This window comes from Petaurus breviceps, unplaced genomic scaffold (genome assembly GCF_028583685.1).
Source record: "Petaurus breviceps papuanus isolate PSGF00001 unplaced genomic scaffold, PetGlider_PUasm1.0 186, whole genome shotgun sequence".
NCBI lineage: Eukaryota > Metazoa > Chordata > Mammalia > Diprotodontia > Petauridae > Petaurus > Petaurus breviceps.
Window position 1 is genome coordinate 34,338,003 of NW_027185798.1, and position 18,532 is coordinate 34,356,534.

Consider the following 18,532-nt stretch of genomic DNA (forward strand, 5'->3'; position numbering starts at 1 on the left):
TATCTTCCAACTCTAAAAGTCTATGATGACAAAATTATTTTGAAATTCTGACCTTGTTAGACTGTCAGTCCAGAGCAACTTGGAGCTAGAAGGGACCTTCAAGATCATCTTATCAAGTTCCTTAATTTTATTAATGAGATAAAAAAGAAGCCTAGAAAAGTTTTGACTTGCCACATAGATAGTAACCACCAAAAATCAGGACTTGAGCCTACATCTTATAGTACGGGGCCAATGAGCACTCTCACACACTATACCACACCTATGTACCTGCTGGACTAGGAGATAAACAATCATTGCCTCTCTTGATCAGGAGACTTTGTTTTTCCTCAATAACATATGTAGGAATGAGTCCACATACATTTGTTATTCTCCATCTATTGCCAGCTCACCTCTACCACAACAATGAGGCATTAGAGGACACACATTCATAGTATCTACTCTGTGAAAGAAAATGGGGGAAGAGATGTAGAAAGGAAAAGTTTAGAGATGAGAGGTTCTTTGTTATCTATGTAGCAAGCATTCCAGAGAGCACAGCAGAAGGTGCAGGCAGCTTTACAGTGGAAAGCGGGAGGGGTTAGGTTGGCAAGGATGAGAATAAGGTAGAAGCAAGAGGGACATAAGGAATGGGGTTTGAACAGTGGCAACCAGGGTGTTGTAATCCCTGGGATGAGGTAGGTATGACAGAGGCATGTGATCAGAGAAGTTCAAGGATTTGAAACTTCACTTTCTCCTGAATGGTTGAGAGCTTATTTCTCCATGAAAGCACTATGTCAATATGAGCAACATTATGTCAGCTACACGTTTAGCTAATAACATTTATATAATACTAAAAATATTCAGAGTGAGCATTCACACCTCAGAAAGGAGCAATCTATAATCAGGGTTTAAATTTTTGTTTTGGTGCAGTGGATAGAGTGCTGGGTGTGGAGTCAGGAAGACTCATCTTCCTGAGTTCAAGTCTGACCTCAGACACTTACTAGCTGTGTGACCCTGGGCAAGTCACTTAACCCTCAGTTAAGTGATGATGAGCTCAGATGAGCCTCAGTTTCCTCATCTGTAAAATGAGCTGGAGAAGGACATGGCAACCCATTCCAGTAACTTTGCCAAGAAAACACATGGGGTCATGAAGAGTAGGACATAACTGAAAAATGACTGAATAGCAACAAGATAGAGAAAATTGTTAATAATGCAGATTAAATTTAAGAGCAAGTCAAACTGCTTGTTAAACGCATTGAGGGTTTCACTGTTAGTAAGTGTGTGAGGCAGTCTTTCTGACTTCAAATCTATCTACTGCACCCCTACCTGCCTCTATAGGTTTTCTTATGGCTGTAAGCTTCTTCAGCACAAGATTTGTGTGTTACTTTTTCTTTTTTCTTTTCAGCATCTAGAACCAGTACTTTTCACATTTTTTTAAACCTGTTCTGTGATTTTATTAGTATAAAGAATTGCTAGTGAAGAAACTCCCTTTATGTATATAAATCATCATTGACTCTGTAATTCACAGTCTTAATGAACTGCCTGGGGCACTAATAGATTAAGTGACTCGCTCAGAGATACACATTGACTACTAGTCAGCTGGAAGACTTGAACCCAGGCCTTCCTTACTCTGACACCATGACACCCTGTAACATATGGGGTGGTCAAGGGCAACTCTAGTCACAACAGCTTGGTGGTAACTAGCTATCTCTTTACCTAAAAGAACTACCAGCCCTGATAATAATTTAATATCAATTTAATAAACCTCAATAAGATTCAAGGCCTGAACTAATCACCCAGAAGAGCCTGGATCTTACAGTTTCTTTGTTCTCTGAGTAAACTCAGAGAATACTTCTTCCTATGTCAACAAAGCCAGATGGGGCTGACTTTATGGTCATTAAAGATGAGACCCTTGGGGCAGTGGCACAGTGAATAGAGCACTGAACCTGGAGTCAGGAGGACCTAAGTTCAAATATGACCTCAGACACAACACAAAAACTAGTCGTGTGACTTTGGGCAAGTCACTTAACCCCAATTGCCCTCCAAAAAGCCAAAAAAAAAAAAAAAAAGATGAGACCCTTAACTGGAGGCACTAACTTGAATAATGGGACTTTTTCTTATCTTAATATTTTTTGGATATAGACTATGTTATGGAATGTTAATGGTAAAGAAAACACAGATATCCTGAATTACAATTTCAATTGACACTTTGTCAACTCTCTTATTTTATTCTATTTACCATCTATTCAATTAAGAAAATTCCTTTCTAATACAAGAATTAAACATTTATGGAGATCATAAATTTGAGTAACACAGCCATCCTTAATTGGGATGGTTCTAAAATGTATTTAAACTTCCTCATTTGGAAGCCATTAAGTTGAAGCTGTAATAGCATGTCCAACAAGTGGTTATTTAGTCTTTGCTTAAAGACTCACAGTGAGAGGAAACAGCCATCTTTGGAAATACCTCAGTTCACTTACTGCTAGCTTCAATTGGTAGGAAGGTTTTCTGGACATTCAGCCTCCCTTGGCTTCTCTGAACCCTGTCTCCACTAGTCCCTGTTCTGCCCTCCAGGCCAAGAAGAATAATCATTCTAGTTTCTTTTCTCAGTGACACACCTTGGAATGCTTGAAGGCAGGTCCCTCCCCTCCTTCTCCAAACCTTCTTTTATTCCAGACTGTACATCCCCAATTCATTGTTTCAATCGATCCTCATACAACATGTTCTTAAGGCCCTTTGTAATCCTGTACACAGCAAATACATGCTAATGTAAAGGTTATACAAAGTCATAGTCTCAGGGTTGGAAGGGACCTCAGAGATCATTTGATTCATCTTGTGTTGAGTTAACTAAAAAGAACAACTCAAATTTTTTATAGCACTAAAAAGTTTGCAAAGTGCTTTATACATATTCTCATGTCATCTTCACAATGACCCTGTGAGGCAGGCACTATAACTATCCTCATTCTGTAGATGAGGAAACTGAGCTTCAGTATATTTCTGAAAGTAGATAGTTCTTCGGTAAAAATGAATAGAAGTAGTAAGAAGAAGAGGAGGAGGAGGAGGAGGAACAGCATTTGCTGAGAGAGTACATTTGCTAACCTGTTGTTTATAGATGAATCTAGCTAGTACGCAGCAAGTGCTTGGATTGAAATGACAAATAAATCATTGAAACACTTACCCCAACGAACAAGCAGAGTTTTCCAAGACGTTGCCATTACCATCAAGCCCTCCAGTGTTACTGGTGAGCAAGAATGGATAGTCCATGGTAATATCTCAGTACCAGGAATGAAATACAGACCACGGCCATCAAACACTGAGAGATAGCATAATAACTCCCCTCAGTTATAACTGTCCCATCTTGCAATTTATGTACTATGCTTACTGTTAAGACCATCTTTAGAGATTCTTCTGGATTTATCAACAGGGAAAAGAAATTTATATCTTTAAGAAGAAGCTCTGAGACCTTAGCTATTTATAGACATATCTCAAAGGTAGCAGTTTGGTGCTTCCTAAATTTGATAAATAAAGTGCAACTAATTAGCTTGGGTTTAATAAGGTGTAGGCTCTTGAGAAATGATCCATCCTATACAATGGAGAGTAACATTTTTCCCCTTGGGACAGGTTACCTTTTTTCCCTATCTCCCAAGCCTGCCCTCATCCCTCACCAGAGCACCTACTGCTTCTACCAGATACTAAAACCTCAGCACTTAGGAAGGCAAATTTGCTGGACCCTCACCAACATTCCAGTTGGAACTTTAGGGATGCTTAATTCTAAAAATTTCCAGTAAAAGAAGTTGGTCAAATAGTAAATTGTAGAAGATCTGGGAGTTTAATGATTATATTCTCAATTTGTTTATTGGATTATATTCTCAAAGTTATTGTTCAGTCATCTTCATGACCCCACTTGGAGTTTTCTTGGAGTAGTTTGCCATTTCCTTCTCCAACTCATTTTACAGCTGAGCAACTAAGGTAAATAGCAGTTAAGTGACTTACCCAGGGTTACACAGCCAGTAAGTACCTGAGGTCAGATTTGAAATCAGGAAGAATCAGTCTAATTTCTTTTCTCAGTGACAGAATTTGAAGGCAGTCATGGTGTCCCACCACTCCTTCCCCAAACCTTCTTTTTCCCCAGACTGAACATCCCCATTATAGTGCCCCATTATGTTATAAATAAGTGTCAACAATATAATATGGCAGGAATTAAAGTTAAAGTATTTTTTGGATGAACTGTAGTATTCAGGATTTCAGGGACACAATCTCGACTTTTTCCTGATCAAAACATTTGTCAATAACCATTTATTAAATGCCTACTGTGTACCAGGTACTTTGATAAGTGCTAGAGATACAAAGGATGGCAAAAACAGTCTCTGCTCTCAAGGAGCTCACTAGCTAATGGGGAGACATGCTAACAACTAGGAATGAACAAGCTATATACAGGATACTCTAGTGATAATCTCAGAGAAAAGTCACTAAGATTAAGGACTACAAAATGCTTCTTGAAGAAGGGAGGAATTTATCTGAGACTCTGAGGAAGCCAGAGAAGCCAGGAGGTAGAGAGAAGGAAGAAGAGAATTTCAGTCATGAGGCACATCAGTAAAAATGCCCAGAGTTGGTTGCTAAGTGGAACATGTAGGTGTCACAGTAGATAAATACAGTTAAATGCCACAGTCAATGGTCCTGGAATCAGAAAGACCCAAGTTCAAATTTGGCCTCAAACAGATTACTAGCTGTATGACCCTGGGCAAGTCACTTAACAAATCCCAGCCTCAGTTTCCTCATCTGTAAAATGGGGATAATAATGGCACCCACCTCCCAGAGCTATTGGGAGGATCAAATGGGATAATTGTAAAGTGGTTAGCGCAGTGCCTGGCTTATAGTAAGTGCTATACAAATGTTAGTTATTATTGATAGAATGGATATGTAGGAGAAACTGCAAGAGGGCAGGACCACAGTGTATGGGAGTGTAAGGAGCCTGGAAAGGTAGAAGGGGCTGATTACGAAAGGCTTCAATGCCAGGTGGAGGGTTTTAGATTCAATCCTGGAGATAACAATTAGCTACTAAAGTTTATTGAAGTCTCAGATTTCAGTGTTTGATTTCAGAGATTGAGGAAGAAACAATAGATGAAAATCAACCCATCATTTTATTTTATTCATTTTTATTTGAAGGGACTTGGACAGAAGGCAACAGCTAAGTCCCTGTGGGGAGAGCCACCAGACTTTTCTCCACATTTAAAGGACCAGAGGCATAAGTAGAAAATGGATTAGGAGCAAGGGAACTCAGACCTCTGGTGGCAGCAATAGTTTGTCCATCCATTCCCCTGCAACCAGGAGAAACACCTCAAGTTTCTATAGCACTGTTTACCAGCTGTGAGTTAACCACATCTCCACCTTCAGTTTTCTAGAGTTAGGATGGGCATGAACAGATCCTGACCTCTACTGTCCCCATGACCCAGAGTTTAGTGCAGTCTGATCACTGAGATTGGGGACAGAGACTGAAAAAGTTTGTATGTCTTTGGGAGTAGCTGGATTATCATGTGGAAGAAGCATAAGATATGTTCTGTTAGCTTTCAAAGGAAAGAAATAAAAGCAATGGGAGGAAATTGTAAAGAGGAAGACTTGGGAAATTTTTTCCTAAGCATAGTAGAGCTAATCTAAAGTAGGATGGGATTTCTGCAGGAGGTAGTAGGTTCCCCATCACTAGATGTCAGAGCAAAGGCTGGATGGCCACTTATTGGATATCTTGTTTAAAAAAAAAAAGATACTTATTCAGCCTGAGGTCCTTTCCAACTGAATTCTGTTATTTTGTGAATTCAGTATTCACTCCTTCCCACCTCTTGCAACTTATCATTAACATGTCCCTTAGGTCTGCCTGCCAGCATCTTTCCTCCCTCCTGGCTGCAACATCACTCACAACTGCACTAATTTCAAAATCTCAGAAAATTCCCTAATGATTTTTTACATATTCCTGAGTTACAGTAGCACCCCCTGACTTGTCTGGGCAGTGAAGGGCTCTACTAAGACCTCCAAGGCCAGGGCCACTGCAGATCACCTATCTTCATCAACAAAGCTCCTCTGATCCAATGATATTCTTACTGGACTTGGCCCTCAATGGTTAACACACTCCCACTCACTCTTACTCTCCCCATCCCAGGGTTACTAAACCTTTAACTTCCAAATAACAACTCCCAGAATCCACTCTTCCATTCCTATCTGACTCAACCCTATCTACCCAGTGGTCCACTCCCAAGTCTGCTCATCCATTCCACTGTGCTCTCTGAAACTCATTTTATAATTACCAAAAATTCCTTTTATTTTAGACCTCTTCCTCTCTTGTTCCTTCCATATTTTGGTAATCACTGAGATTTGATGTCCCTTGGATGACACTCTATCCCTGGCCTTCCTTTCCAGTACTGGTTTCATTTTCTCTAATACTCCCTGACTCACTGGTGATAGGGGAAAAGTCAAAATATACTTGCCAGACCTCCATCTATTATCATCACTCAGCAATGTCTCCTCATTTCAAGTTCATTCTACCAAAATTTAGCACCTATTCCAGATCATTGAGGTGGTTATATACTGATTCTCAAAACATTCTTCCTCCTTTTTTAATGAGTTCAGTGCCTGGGTCATAGTCTCCCTTTTGACCCCATCTTTTAACTTCATGTTATGGAACTTCAACACATATGTTGAAATTTCTTCAAATACCCTAATTTCCCAGTTCCTCAATCTCCTCAACTCCCATGACCCAGTCCTCAATTCCACTTCGGCTGCTGACAGAAATTATCACATTTTTGATCTTGCTATCACCCACAAGTCTACTCCATGCTGATGTTTATGTCAAAAATAGTGGGGAAAAGGGGTGGCTAGGTGGCACAGGGAGTAAAGCACCAGCCCTGGAGTCAGGAGGACCTGAGTTCAAATCCAGCCTCAGACACTTAACACTTACTAGCTGTGTGACCTTGGGCAAATCACTTACCCCCAATTGCCCTGCCTTCCCACCTCCAAAAACAAACAAAATCTAGGGGTGGCTAGGTGGCGCAGTGAGTAAAGCACCAGCCCTGGAGTCAGGAGGACCCCAGTTAGGTTCTGGCCTCAGACACAACACCCACACAAAAAAACTAGCCATGTAACCTTGGGCAAGATACTTAACCCCAACTGCCCTGCCTTCTCCCCTCCAAAAAGAAAAAAAAATGTTGTTTGTAGAAAATCTCCTATAAGGAGGTAGGAACATAGGAAATAAATTACTGTAAGAAATGGCAAATATGATGAATACAGAGAAGTAGAAAGATTTACATAATCTGTTGCAGAGTGAAGTAGAGCCAAGAAAACAATACGCAATGACTGCAACAACATAAATGTACAGAGTAACCATGAAACCATCAGAAATGAGTGTGGCAAAATTGCAAAGAATGAGTATGGCCCCAAAGGAGTGCTATGAGAACATGTGCCCACCCCATTCCTTGGCCAAGGTGGGAGGGCCATGGGTGTGTTGCACTGCATGTATTTCCAGACTTTTTTCAATATGGATCAGTTTTGCTGATTTTTTTTTGTTCCCATATAAAACCTCAAGGTACTAAATACATATCAAGTAAGCAAGTCTTTATCTCATGACACATGAAATGCAGAATATGCAAAGGACTGATGGGGGTCTATAAAAAATACAAAAAACAAAAACAAAACGTACCACCAACAACATATAAAGCACCCAAAGAGCCCATTAGTTGCCTCCAAGAAGCGAAATTAACTTGAGTTTACTATTCCAGCAATACTTTGACATTTTGGTGAGTCCCTCTTTCCTATGTAGTCCTCCCAGTGATTTAGAAAGTGAAATTACACAAACCTTCAAGGATTTAAATGCTTATTATGTGCCAGGAAATATGGAACTACTAAAAGAAAAAGCAATCCAGATGGATTTACAGGTGAATTCTATCAAAGTATTAATATCAATTGATATCTAAACCAATAAATTATTTTCAAGAATGGAGAAGGAAAGATACCCTAGAAAGCAAAGTTATTTGAATGGCACAGCTGAACAATCAATCCTGTTCCCATTACACCTATTCTTTGTGAGTGGCTTGGTTCCACAAATAGGAAATCACACAGGAACTGTGGATGATCCTCTTTTTGCCTGGAAGGAAATATTTTGTCATCAAGTCCCTTTTTCTTTCTGGAATGTCTCCTCCTTGAACTTTTAGCCTTGGAATATGAGTTTTACTCAGCAGTTTTCTCTCCAGGCTACACTCCTAACTCTTCAGGACTCCCTACAACCCCCTAGAAATCTCTTCACCCTGGGAGCTCACTTCCCCCCAGACTATAGGAAGTGGAAGAATCAGTGAACCCTACTTTCCCTTTGACTGGCTGGTTATTTCCAGAAATTCCGTTTTAAGGAGGGCACCCCGACCAGCCATGTCCTCTCCAACCCTTCCCAGACATTCTCTGCCATGCTCCATGGATGGTTAATTTCATCTCCCTCCAGCCGCCCCATTCAGTTTCCTTCTGTGTTGTCTTCTCCCGTTAGAATGTAAGTCCCTTGAGGGCAAGTATCTTTTTCTGCTTGTATTTATTTGGATCCCCCCCCCCCCAAACAAAACAAAACAAAACAAAACTTTGAACTGAGCCCGGGAAATAGTAAAAGCCTGATCGACTAGATTAGATCCCAGTCTTCCATCAGTAATGTAGCGGTGGGTTTAACTAAACTTCCTTGTGGGGGAGGGGGTGGGACTTGTAATCAATCCTCTTGAGTTGAAGGAAGGAACTCACTGATCAGGGATTCTCCTGGTCACCCTTGCCCCTCCATTCTTGAAAATAATTTGTTAGTTTAGATATCAATTGATTTTAAAACTTTGATGTAATTTACCTATAAATCCATCTGGATTTTTTTTTCTTATAGAAGTAGCTCCTTATTTCCTAGCAGATAGTAAGATTTAAATATTTGAAAGTTTGTTCAATTTCACTTTCTAAGAATGAATTGTTAAATAAACTTTCTTATTTTCTTTTTATTTCATTTTCTTCCTTCTTTCTCTCCCTCCCTTCCTTCCTTCCTTCCTTCCTTCCTTCCTTCCTTCCTTCCTTCCTTCCTTCCTTCCTTCCTTCCTTCCTTCCTTCCTTCCTTCCTTCCTTCCTTCCTTCCTTCCCTTTTTCTTCATTTTTTCCCCCTTGCTTTCAATTCTTATCCAAGAGTTACTTTCTACACTTCTACTTGCCCTCCCCCGTGGACCCTCTCCCCGTGGTTCCTCCCCCATGACTCCCCACCTTGTCACTCTCCTCCTTCCCACCTTCCCCTCCCCCCCCCCTCGCCCAGGCGCCCTAGGCACGGGGGAAGGGCCTGGCCAAGGGGAGGCTCATCCCGAGCTCCACAAGCAGGAGGCCCACGTCGGGGAGCCTGCGAGGGGCCTGGAGCCCGAGGCCAGGGCCAGGGCCTTCCTCGGGGGCTCCCGAACTGACCGAGGGGCCCATCATCCTCGCGCTTTCCCAGCCCGGGGAGCCAGAACCTGTGCACGTGGTGCGGGAGGGGACGGGGACGAGGGCATCGCCCGGGACGTCCAAACCTAAGAACTGACGGGCCGAATGGACCATGAGGCTTCTTACATGTCGCCTCCCCCAAGAGCTCAGAGGTTCGGGACCCTGCTGCCAGACGGCGGCGGGCCAGAAGCCCTCGGACACATGGGCAGGGAACAGGCCTGAAAGAAGACACAGGGAGGAGGGAGGTGAGAAGAGTTAGCAGCATGACCAAGATGGAGAAGCGGGAGGTGCCCTCGGACGACCCCCTCCCCTCAGGGCCCAGATTCCAGACCCGAAATCTGAAAGGAGAAGGGAAGCCCCAACTAAGAGAACTACGGTATGCGTGGGCAGGCGGGAGACGGATCACGTGGTCCAGGGGAGGGGAGGATGCCCCCTTGCCCAGGTCACATGAGCCCCTGCCAAGCCAAGGTGATCCTGCTCAGAGGAGGGCAGAGAGGGCCACGGAGCCGGGGCCCTGGTCAGAGGTCCTCCAGCAGCTGCAGGAGGGAGCCCGGAGGGGAGAAGGACCTGAAACAGGGAGACGCTGAAGGCCAGAAAACCGTTTTAGGGGAGGGCAGGCTGGTGGCAGGCCAGAGGTGCCTCCAAGAGAAGCCACAGGGAATTGTGGGAACCGGAACCACCCAGCTGGGGTGGACCCAGGTCCACTGTGCTGTGGGGCTTAGCGAGGTCTCTCGACCGACCCCAACATGTAAATGAAGATAAAAAGAAAAATCCCTTAACTGAGCTACAACATGTTATTACTTCTATAATACAATATAATACTATATATACATATGTATATAATATAATGCTATAAAGTAATGTTTCTCCACTCTAAAAAAAACCAAAAGAACTTTTGTTAGCATCTATAGAGAGAAGAACATATAGTTGGTTCTAATAATTTCTTTTTATTGCCTATTTCAAATTAATTGTTTATTTTTAAATTGAGCAATTTGATCCTTTTTTAATCATGTTGGCTGAAGTTTATTGATTTTATTGGTCTTCTCAAAGAATCAGCCCCCAGCTTTGTTTTATCATTTCTATAGTATTTTATTTACCAATCTCTTTGTTTGAGGGTGTGTGCATGTGCACACATGCACTTTTTTTTTTTTTTTTGATACTTTGGGCTTCATTTTTTGAATAATTACATTTCCTTTATTGTTCCTGTCTTTTTAAAGTTTGGTAATGTATTTTTAGCCATTGCTTTTTGTGCATCCTAATAATTTAGATATGTCATATCATTATTTTTCTCTTTACATAGTTGTTAATTGTTTCTGTGATTTCTTCTTTGATCCATTCATTCAGGATATTAGTAAGTCTCAGATTTGGGTTGTTGTTCCCTGTATTAATTATTACTTTTATTGCATTATGGTCTAAAAGGTTTGCTTCCTATTTTTGCTTTTTTAAAACTATTTATAATTTTTCTGTGCCCATTGTCTACTTTTGCAAAGGTACCAAGAAATGCTCAGAATATGTATTTTCTCTAGTGTTCCCATTCAGAAGATGGAATTCATCTTTATTTTTAAAACAAATTTATTTATTTACTTTTGTTATATTCTGAGTTCTGAGCTATCTCTCTTCCTTTCAACCCCATACTACATAAGATCAACTTTTGACACATAAATGTGTGAAACTATACAATACATACTTCCATATATTAGTTCTTTCTCTGGGGGTGGATAGCATTTTCCTTCATAGGTCCTTTGTAATTGATTTTAAAATCCATATTACTCAGATTAGTTTAGTCAGTTACAGTTACTCTTTGAACAATATTGCTATTACTGTATACAACATTTCCTTGGTTCTGCTTGTTTCGCTCCCAGTTATTTCATGCAAGTCTTTCCATGTTTCTCTGAAATTAATCACCTTGTCATTTCTTATAGTACAGTAATATTCCATCACAATCATGTAACACAACTTATTCAGCCATTCTACAATTGATGAGCATCCCCTCAATTTCCAGTTCTTTGACACCACAAAGAGAGCTGCTATACATATTTTAGAAAACATAACTCCTTTTCTTTTGTCCTCCAATCACCTTGGAAAACAAACATAATAGTGGTTTAGCTGGGACAAGTAGTATAGACAGTTTTATAGCTCTTTGGGCATAATTCCAGATTGCTTTCCAAAATGTTTGGAGTTGTCAGTTCAACAGGTATTGGTGTCTCAATTTTTCCACCTGTCCTCTAACATTTGTGATTTTCCCTATCATTTTTGCCAATCTGAGATGGTACCCCAAAGTAGTTTTAATTTGTATTTCTCTAATCAATTATAATTGAAAGCATTTTTTCATATGACTAGCTTAGACTTTTTTTCTTCCAAAAACTTCCTGGTCATATTCTTTGACCATTTACCAATGGGGGAATGACTCATATTCTTATAAATTTCACAAATTTCTCCATATATTTGAGACATGAGGCCTTTATCTGAGAAATTTTCCATAAATTTTCTCTCCTCTTTTCTGCCTTCCTTCTAATTTTGGGCACATTGGTTTTATTAGTACAAACCCTTTTTAATTTAATATAATCAAAGTTTTCCATTTCATATCTCACAAGGCTCTCCATTTGTTTATTAATAGCCTTCTCTTATCCATAAATCCACAAAACATCTTCCGTGTTCTTCTCATTTACTTTTGCTATATACCTCTATGTCTAGGTCGTATATCCATTTTGACCTTATCTTGGTAAATGCTGTAAGTTTTGGTCTTAGTTTCTACCAGACTAATTCCAGTTTTCCCAACAAATTTTACCAAATAGTGAATTCTTATCTCCAAAACTTAAATCTTTATATTTATCAAACACAAGATTTTTTATAATCAGAATTAGTCTTTCAAATCTAGTTTGTCCTATGGTCATAATCAGTTTTGTGTTTTCCTACTTTCTCTTTCTGTTAGATTTATCCTGCTCTGTGAAACATATTAAAGTCTCCTACAATTGTTAGGTTACTTTTTTTGGTCTGTTTTCTATCCTGTTTATGAATTTAGATGCTATATACCATTATGTGCAAATACATTCAATGGTGACAATAGTTTCATCTGATCCTTAGTAAATTTTCTAGTGGTCTCCCATTTTCATTGTGTGTGTAGCCTTATTTTTCAGATGTGTGATTTCTGTGCAACAAATAACTGGACCTTGTTTTCTTATCCATTCTCCCATTCTCTTTCTTTTTATTGGATTTTAATAGTACTGTTAAATTTACATCTTTTTATTTCTTTTGTCTTGATTTTTGTCTCCTTTTGAGTTAATATTTTGTCTCAGAGATTAATTTTGATTATAGTAATTTGATGCTTATATATTTCCACATGCTTTCCCTGTAACTCCTAATTACCACTTCTTCAGAGTTCCTTAAATTGTTGATTTCTCTTTGTCTATACCTCCCCAAATCTGTGACCTTGCCCTTTCTTCAACCAGATAAATGTGTCATTAGACATCTTACCTTCCTCCTGTAGTACCACAGCCAACATTTTAGCTTGAATAATGTTCTTTTGTGGTACTTTGTTCCAAAAAGTTTTCATTTATTATGTCCTCCATGTTCCTATCCTTTTCTGAATTGTATTGTCATATGTGGGACTGTATATGTCTGTCTGTATGTGTGCATATAAATACACACAGAGACACATGTACATATGTGTGTATACCAACACACATGTATAACATGTTGCATATAATGTTTTGTATGTGTGTGCATATGTATAAAATATACTGTGGGGAAGGAGGAAGAGAGAGAGAATGCAAGTGCAAGGCTTAAGTGAGATAATGAATATAAAATATTTGCCAGTCTTAAAGTGTGCATACCCACAATATACATGTAAATACATATACATACACACATATATATGAAATTATCATCATTATTATTGTTATTAGCCTACAGTTACCAGGCTGTCTGGTGATGATTTCATTCCCTGAGCCTTCTATTGCACTTCCCCTGAACTCAAGGAATATTTAAAGGAATGTAGCAGTAAGCATTAACAACTGGTTTCTCCAAGAAAAATAATGTATGCACACATTTTAAAGTTTAATCTTACTTGTTTTAACTTTTGACAGCAATGGAAATGTATAAAGCAGCTTGACATTACTTGTGATTCAAACAATATTTCTTGTCACCAAATTGACTTTACTGTGGTATAAATTTCACAAATAAGTGCTGTTTTTCCTTGTACTTTTATGTTAAATTCATTGTTGTTATTCAGTCGTTTTTAGTTGTGACTGATTCTACATGATCCCATTTGGGTTTTCTTGGCAAAGGAATTGGAAAGGTTTGCCATTTCCTTCTCTAGTTCATTTAACTGATTTGGAAAAGGAGGGAAACAGGGTTCAGTAATTTGCCCAGGGGCACACAGCTAGTAAGTGTCTAGTAAGAGGCCAGATTTGAACTCAGGTATTCCTGCTTCCAGGCCTGGCACTCTATTCACTGGGCCACCTTGCAGCCCATGAATTCATTAAGAAATATCAAGTTTGCAGCAAAAACTAATTTTCAAAACCATTCAGTGTTTGATAACAGTGGATGTAGATGGTTCTTATTTTTAAAAAATTCATTCTTGGCCCTAAGTTCAAAATATCACAACAAAACTTTTTTTCTCTCTTCTTGTTTTGACCTGATGTGTATGCACTAGTCACCTAACCATCCAGTTATCTACCCCAGGTCATCTTATCATCTGCCGGCCACATGCATAGCTACTCATTTCCCATCCCAGCCCCTTTCCACCTCTCCTTCCCTATCACTTGCCTATAAATGTTGTCTGCTCTTCTAAGAATGCAAGCTCCTTGAGGGCAGGAACTGTGTCTCCTTTTATATTTGTACCCAAGATTAAGCTAAAGGTGTGACAGTGCATGCTTGCTAAATGCTTTTTCCTTCCTTCCTTCCTTCCTTCCTTCCTTCCTTCCTTCCTTCCTTCCTTCCTTCCTTCCTTCCTTCCTTCCTTCCTTCCTTCCTTCCTTCCTTCCTTCCTTCCTTCCCACCTTTTCTGCCTTATTCAGCTTAACCAGTTATGTTCACCTGGGTGCTGTTCCTGGCTTCTCCTGTTTAGACCTATTACCTGGCTGCCAGTCTTGACCCATCTTGGGTACCATAAAGGTAGTATATAGCTCATGGAGAGCCCTTAGTTCTATACTGTAGTGTCTGCCAAGTGGCAGCAAGGCAAGTGTATGGCATATTTGGAAAGATATTTTATTGTAATTATACTAGGATAAAAGCCATCTGAAAGTGTCATGTAAGAAGTCAAAAGCTTGCAAGCATATTAACAACTTATGTTAATTTCCCAGACAAAAGAGGAATACAGAAATGGTGCTCACTAGAAGACTTAGTATTGTAGAACTATAATAGTATGAAATGTGTAATTTTTTAGATATATAGTTACCCAAAATATAAATATCACAGGACAGTGTGTCCGGCACCTACAATCCCCTAGTTCGTAAGGGTCTTTCACCTTCAACCTCAGTAGTTTTAGAAAATTCATTTCAGATTTGTTATTGGGTAATTATAATTATTTAACCCATCCCACTTTTGAAAAATTCTAATTATTAAGAAGATCCCCCCTTTCCTCTAACAAATTAAGATTAAAGTTGCTTCTTCATTGATGACTGACTATGTACCAGGCACTGTATTAAGGGCTGGAGATATCAAAAGAAAGACAAAACCAAAACAAATCCCTGTCCTTGATCTCAAGAAGCTTCTGCTTGAAGCTCAAAGTCATGGACAATTTATTGTATAAGCCTCTAGGTTTGTAGTCCCTTCAACTCTTCTCTGTCATTCCCACCGTGGGAATCCTTTATATGATCTAGACTAGGGGTTCTTAACTATTTTATATGGCATGAACCCTTCTGGCAGTCTGATGAAGCCGATGGACTATCAGTCAATCAATAAACATTTATTAAGCAATTAGAATGTGCCCTCTGCTAGGAGCTGAGAATATAAAGAAAATTTTACCGAGGATGCAAGGAAAGACAGTCCCTGCTCTCAAGGATCTTAATAAGGGATACAACATGAAAACAACCATGCGCAAACAAACTATAAACAAGCTAAACTGGAGTGATTAAAAAATGGAAGGAACTAGAAAGAAGGGAGATTGAGAAAGGCTTCTTGCAGAAGGTAGGATTTTAAGGGGGACCCATAAAGGGATCCCGGTGAACTAGGGAGTAAAGGTGGAAAAACATTCTAGGCGTGAAGGATCTATGGCCAATGAAAATGCCAGAAGTGGAGAAATAACAGAGTGTCTTTCTCAAAGAACAATGAGAAGACCAATGTCACTGAATCACTGAGTACATGGCTGAATATAAGAAGTAAGAAGGATAAAGGTAGCCTTATCTAAGGCAGAGGATGGGAGGAAAAAAATGTACATGAAATCTTTAAGAGAAATAGGAGGTTGTACATCATAGTTTTGTAGTTTCATGTGCAATCATCTTATATCATAATTTATGGAAATGCTTGTTTTATTCTGAAATTAAAAATAAAGACCAAAGGTGAGCAGGAACAGGTTATGAAGGGCTTTGAATTATAGAACATTTTATATTTGATCCTCCTGATGATACAGAGGCACTTGGGTTTGTTGAGTAAGGGGGTGAACCTGTGCTTTAGGAAGATCACTTTGACATCTGAGTGAAGGATGAACTGGAGTAGAGAGAGACCAATCAGCAGACTACAGAATAGTCTAGACATGAGATGGTAAGGGTGTGATTGGTATCAGTAAAGTGGTAGAGTCAGAGCAGAGAAGAAATATATACAAATGATGTTATGATGGAATGACCTTCAGCCTTGGCAACAGATTAGATGTAGAGAGCAAGAGTGAGGAGTCATGAATCACTTGGTTGTGATCCTGGGGACTAGGAGCATGGGGGTACCATTAATAGGAAAGAGAAGTTAGGGAAAAGGGAGGACTTAGGGGGAAGGTTCAGTTCAGTTTGGGGCTTGTTGAGTTTAAGATGTCTATGGGACATCCAGTTGAAGATGTCCAACAGGAACACTGGAGGTCAGCAGAGAAGTATAGTGTGAGATAAAAGGAATTGAGCATCATCAGCAAAGAGATGGTAATTGAATCCATGGAAACTGATGAAATCACCAAGTGAAATAATATAGAGTGGGAAAGTCCAGGACAGAACCCTGTGGGGTACCTAGGGTTAGTGGGCAGGACCTAAAAATCAATCTAGCAAAGGAGACAGAGAAGGAATGATCACCTAGGTAAGAGAGGTACTAGGAGAGGGTAGTATCAGGAAGACCTAGAAAAAAAGAAAGTATAGAGGATAAGAGGTTGACCAATAGTAGCAAAGTCTACAAGTGAGGACTGAGAAAAGTCTATTAGGTTCAGCAATTAGGGGATCACAGATAACTTTAGAGAGCAATTTCAGCTGAATGATGAGGTCAGAAGGCAGATTATAGAGAATTTACAGATGGAAAGGTAATAGAGGCACTGATTTTAGATGATATTTTAAAGCAGAATAGCCAAAAAGGAGGAGGGGTATGAGGTGATAATCATGGGGTTATAGTTTTTTGCCCGTGAAGAGAAATTAGGTATATTTGTAGGCAGTAAGAAGCAGCCAGTAGATAGGTAAAGACTGAAGATAAAAATGGAAAATGGAGAGAATATAAAGGACAATGTGAAAATGGAGAATAAAGTTTTTAAATGCATGAAATGCATAGGATTACAAAGAAAACCAATTATATTGAAAAGGTAATAGATATTTTTTAGAACAAATTAATAGACTCCAGGTTAGGAACTGATTTGAACACTGGAATCATTGGGTAAAATATACCCTTCACATAGTTTTCTCAAGGCAGCTTTGACTTCCTTGTTTCTCAGGCTGTAGATGATGGGATTTAACATGGGGGTGACAATACAGAAAAGGACAGAGACCAGGATGACCACATCTAGGGAGTAGCCTGAGCTGGGCTGATCATAGTTGAAGTTTATGGTTCCATAGTAGAGGACCACCACAGTGAGGTGAGAGGCGCAGGTGGAGAAGGCTTTTTTCCGCCCTTGAGCAGACTGGATTTTCAAGATGGCAGAGATAATGAGCATGTAGGACACAGCAGTGAACACACAGGGGCTCAGACCAATCGTGGCACTGGACACATAGAGAGCAACCTCATTGGCTGAAGTGTCTGAGCAAGAGAGCTTCAGGAGCAGGGGGATGTCACAGAGAAAATGGCTGATCTGGTTAGGACCACACAAAATAAGAGTTGCTGTGAGCCCTATATGTGTCAGAGAATTCACTAACCCACACAACCAGGACCCAGCTGCCAAGTAGGCACAAATCCTGTTGCTCATGAGAACTGGATATCGTAATGGATGGCAAATGGCTATAAATCTGTCATAAGCCATAGCAGCCAACAGGACACACTCAGAGCCTGCAAAAGTAACAAGAAAGAAGACCTGAGACAGGCAGCCTTCATAGGTAATGGTCTTCTTCTCCTGGAAGAAATTCACCAGAATGATAGGGACAGTGGTAGAGGAATAGCAGATGTCCAGGAAGGACAGGTTGCTGAGGAAATAATACATAGGAGTATGAAGAACAGCGTTGATTCTGATGGCTGTTAACATGAGAAGGTTCCCCAGGAGAGTTACCAGGTATACAACCAAGAATATCAGGAAGAACAATCCCTGCAGTTCTGGGTGGTTGGAGAACCCCAGGAAGATGAATTCAGTGACAATTGTTTGGTTTTCCCTTTCCTTAATATTCTTCATAGCTAAAATGAAAATAGAAGATGTCATTGTTTGGGGGAGGAGAGAGTTAACCCCTTCCTTTACCTTACCCTACTTCACTACACACAGGACAGAGAAAGCCCAGGAAGGACAAAGATGGACAAATATATACTCATATGAGGACAGCCACCCAAGGGAGGAATCTTGGTTTGACTGGAATTCTCACTTCATGAATTTGGAGTTCTCTTATTAGACTGCTTCACTGGTCCCTCTGTACTGAGCTCAGTGATTGACTGACTGCTAGTTTATTCAAAGGCTCTATTGGTATGACATTCAGTCATTTAATAAATATTTATTAAATGCCCACTATGTGACAAGTATTGTGCTAAGCACTGGGGATACAAATACAAAAAAAGA

General features: G+C 39.9%; 1 protein-coding gene across 1 annotated transcript; it reads right to left on the reverse strand.

Moving 5' to 3' along the window:
* Positions 1-17,182: 17,182 nt before the first annotated feature.
* Positions 17,183-18,157, reverse strand: LOC138162142 (olfactory receptor 5V1-like). Its single transcript, XM_069089218.1, has one exon. The coding sequence runs from the start codon at positions 18,155-18,157 to the stop codon at positions 17,183-17,185; it is 975 nt and encodes a 324-aa protein (XP_068945319.1).
* Positions 18,158-18,532: the final 375 nt, after the last annotated feature.

What these genes read in the sequence shown, in the direction of transcription:
- LOC138162142 (XM_069089218.1), bottom strand. Translation starts at nt 18,157, where the DNA reads ATGAAGAATATTAAGGAAAGGGAAAACCAAACAATTGTCACTGAATTC.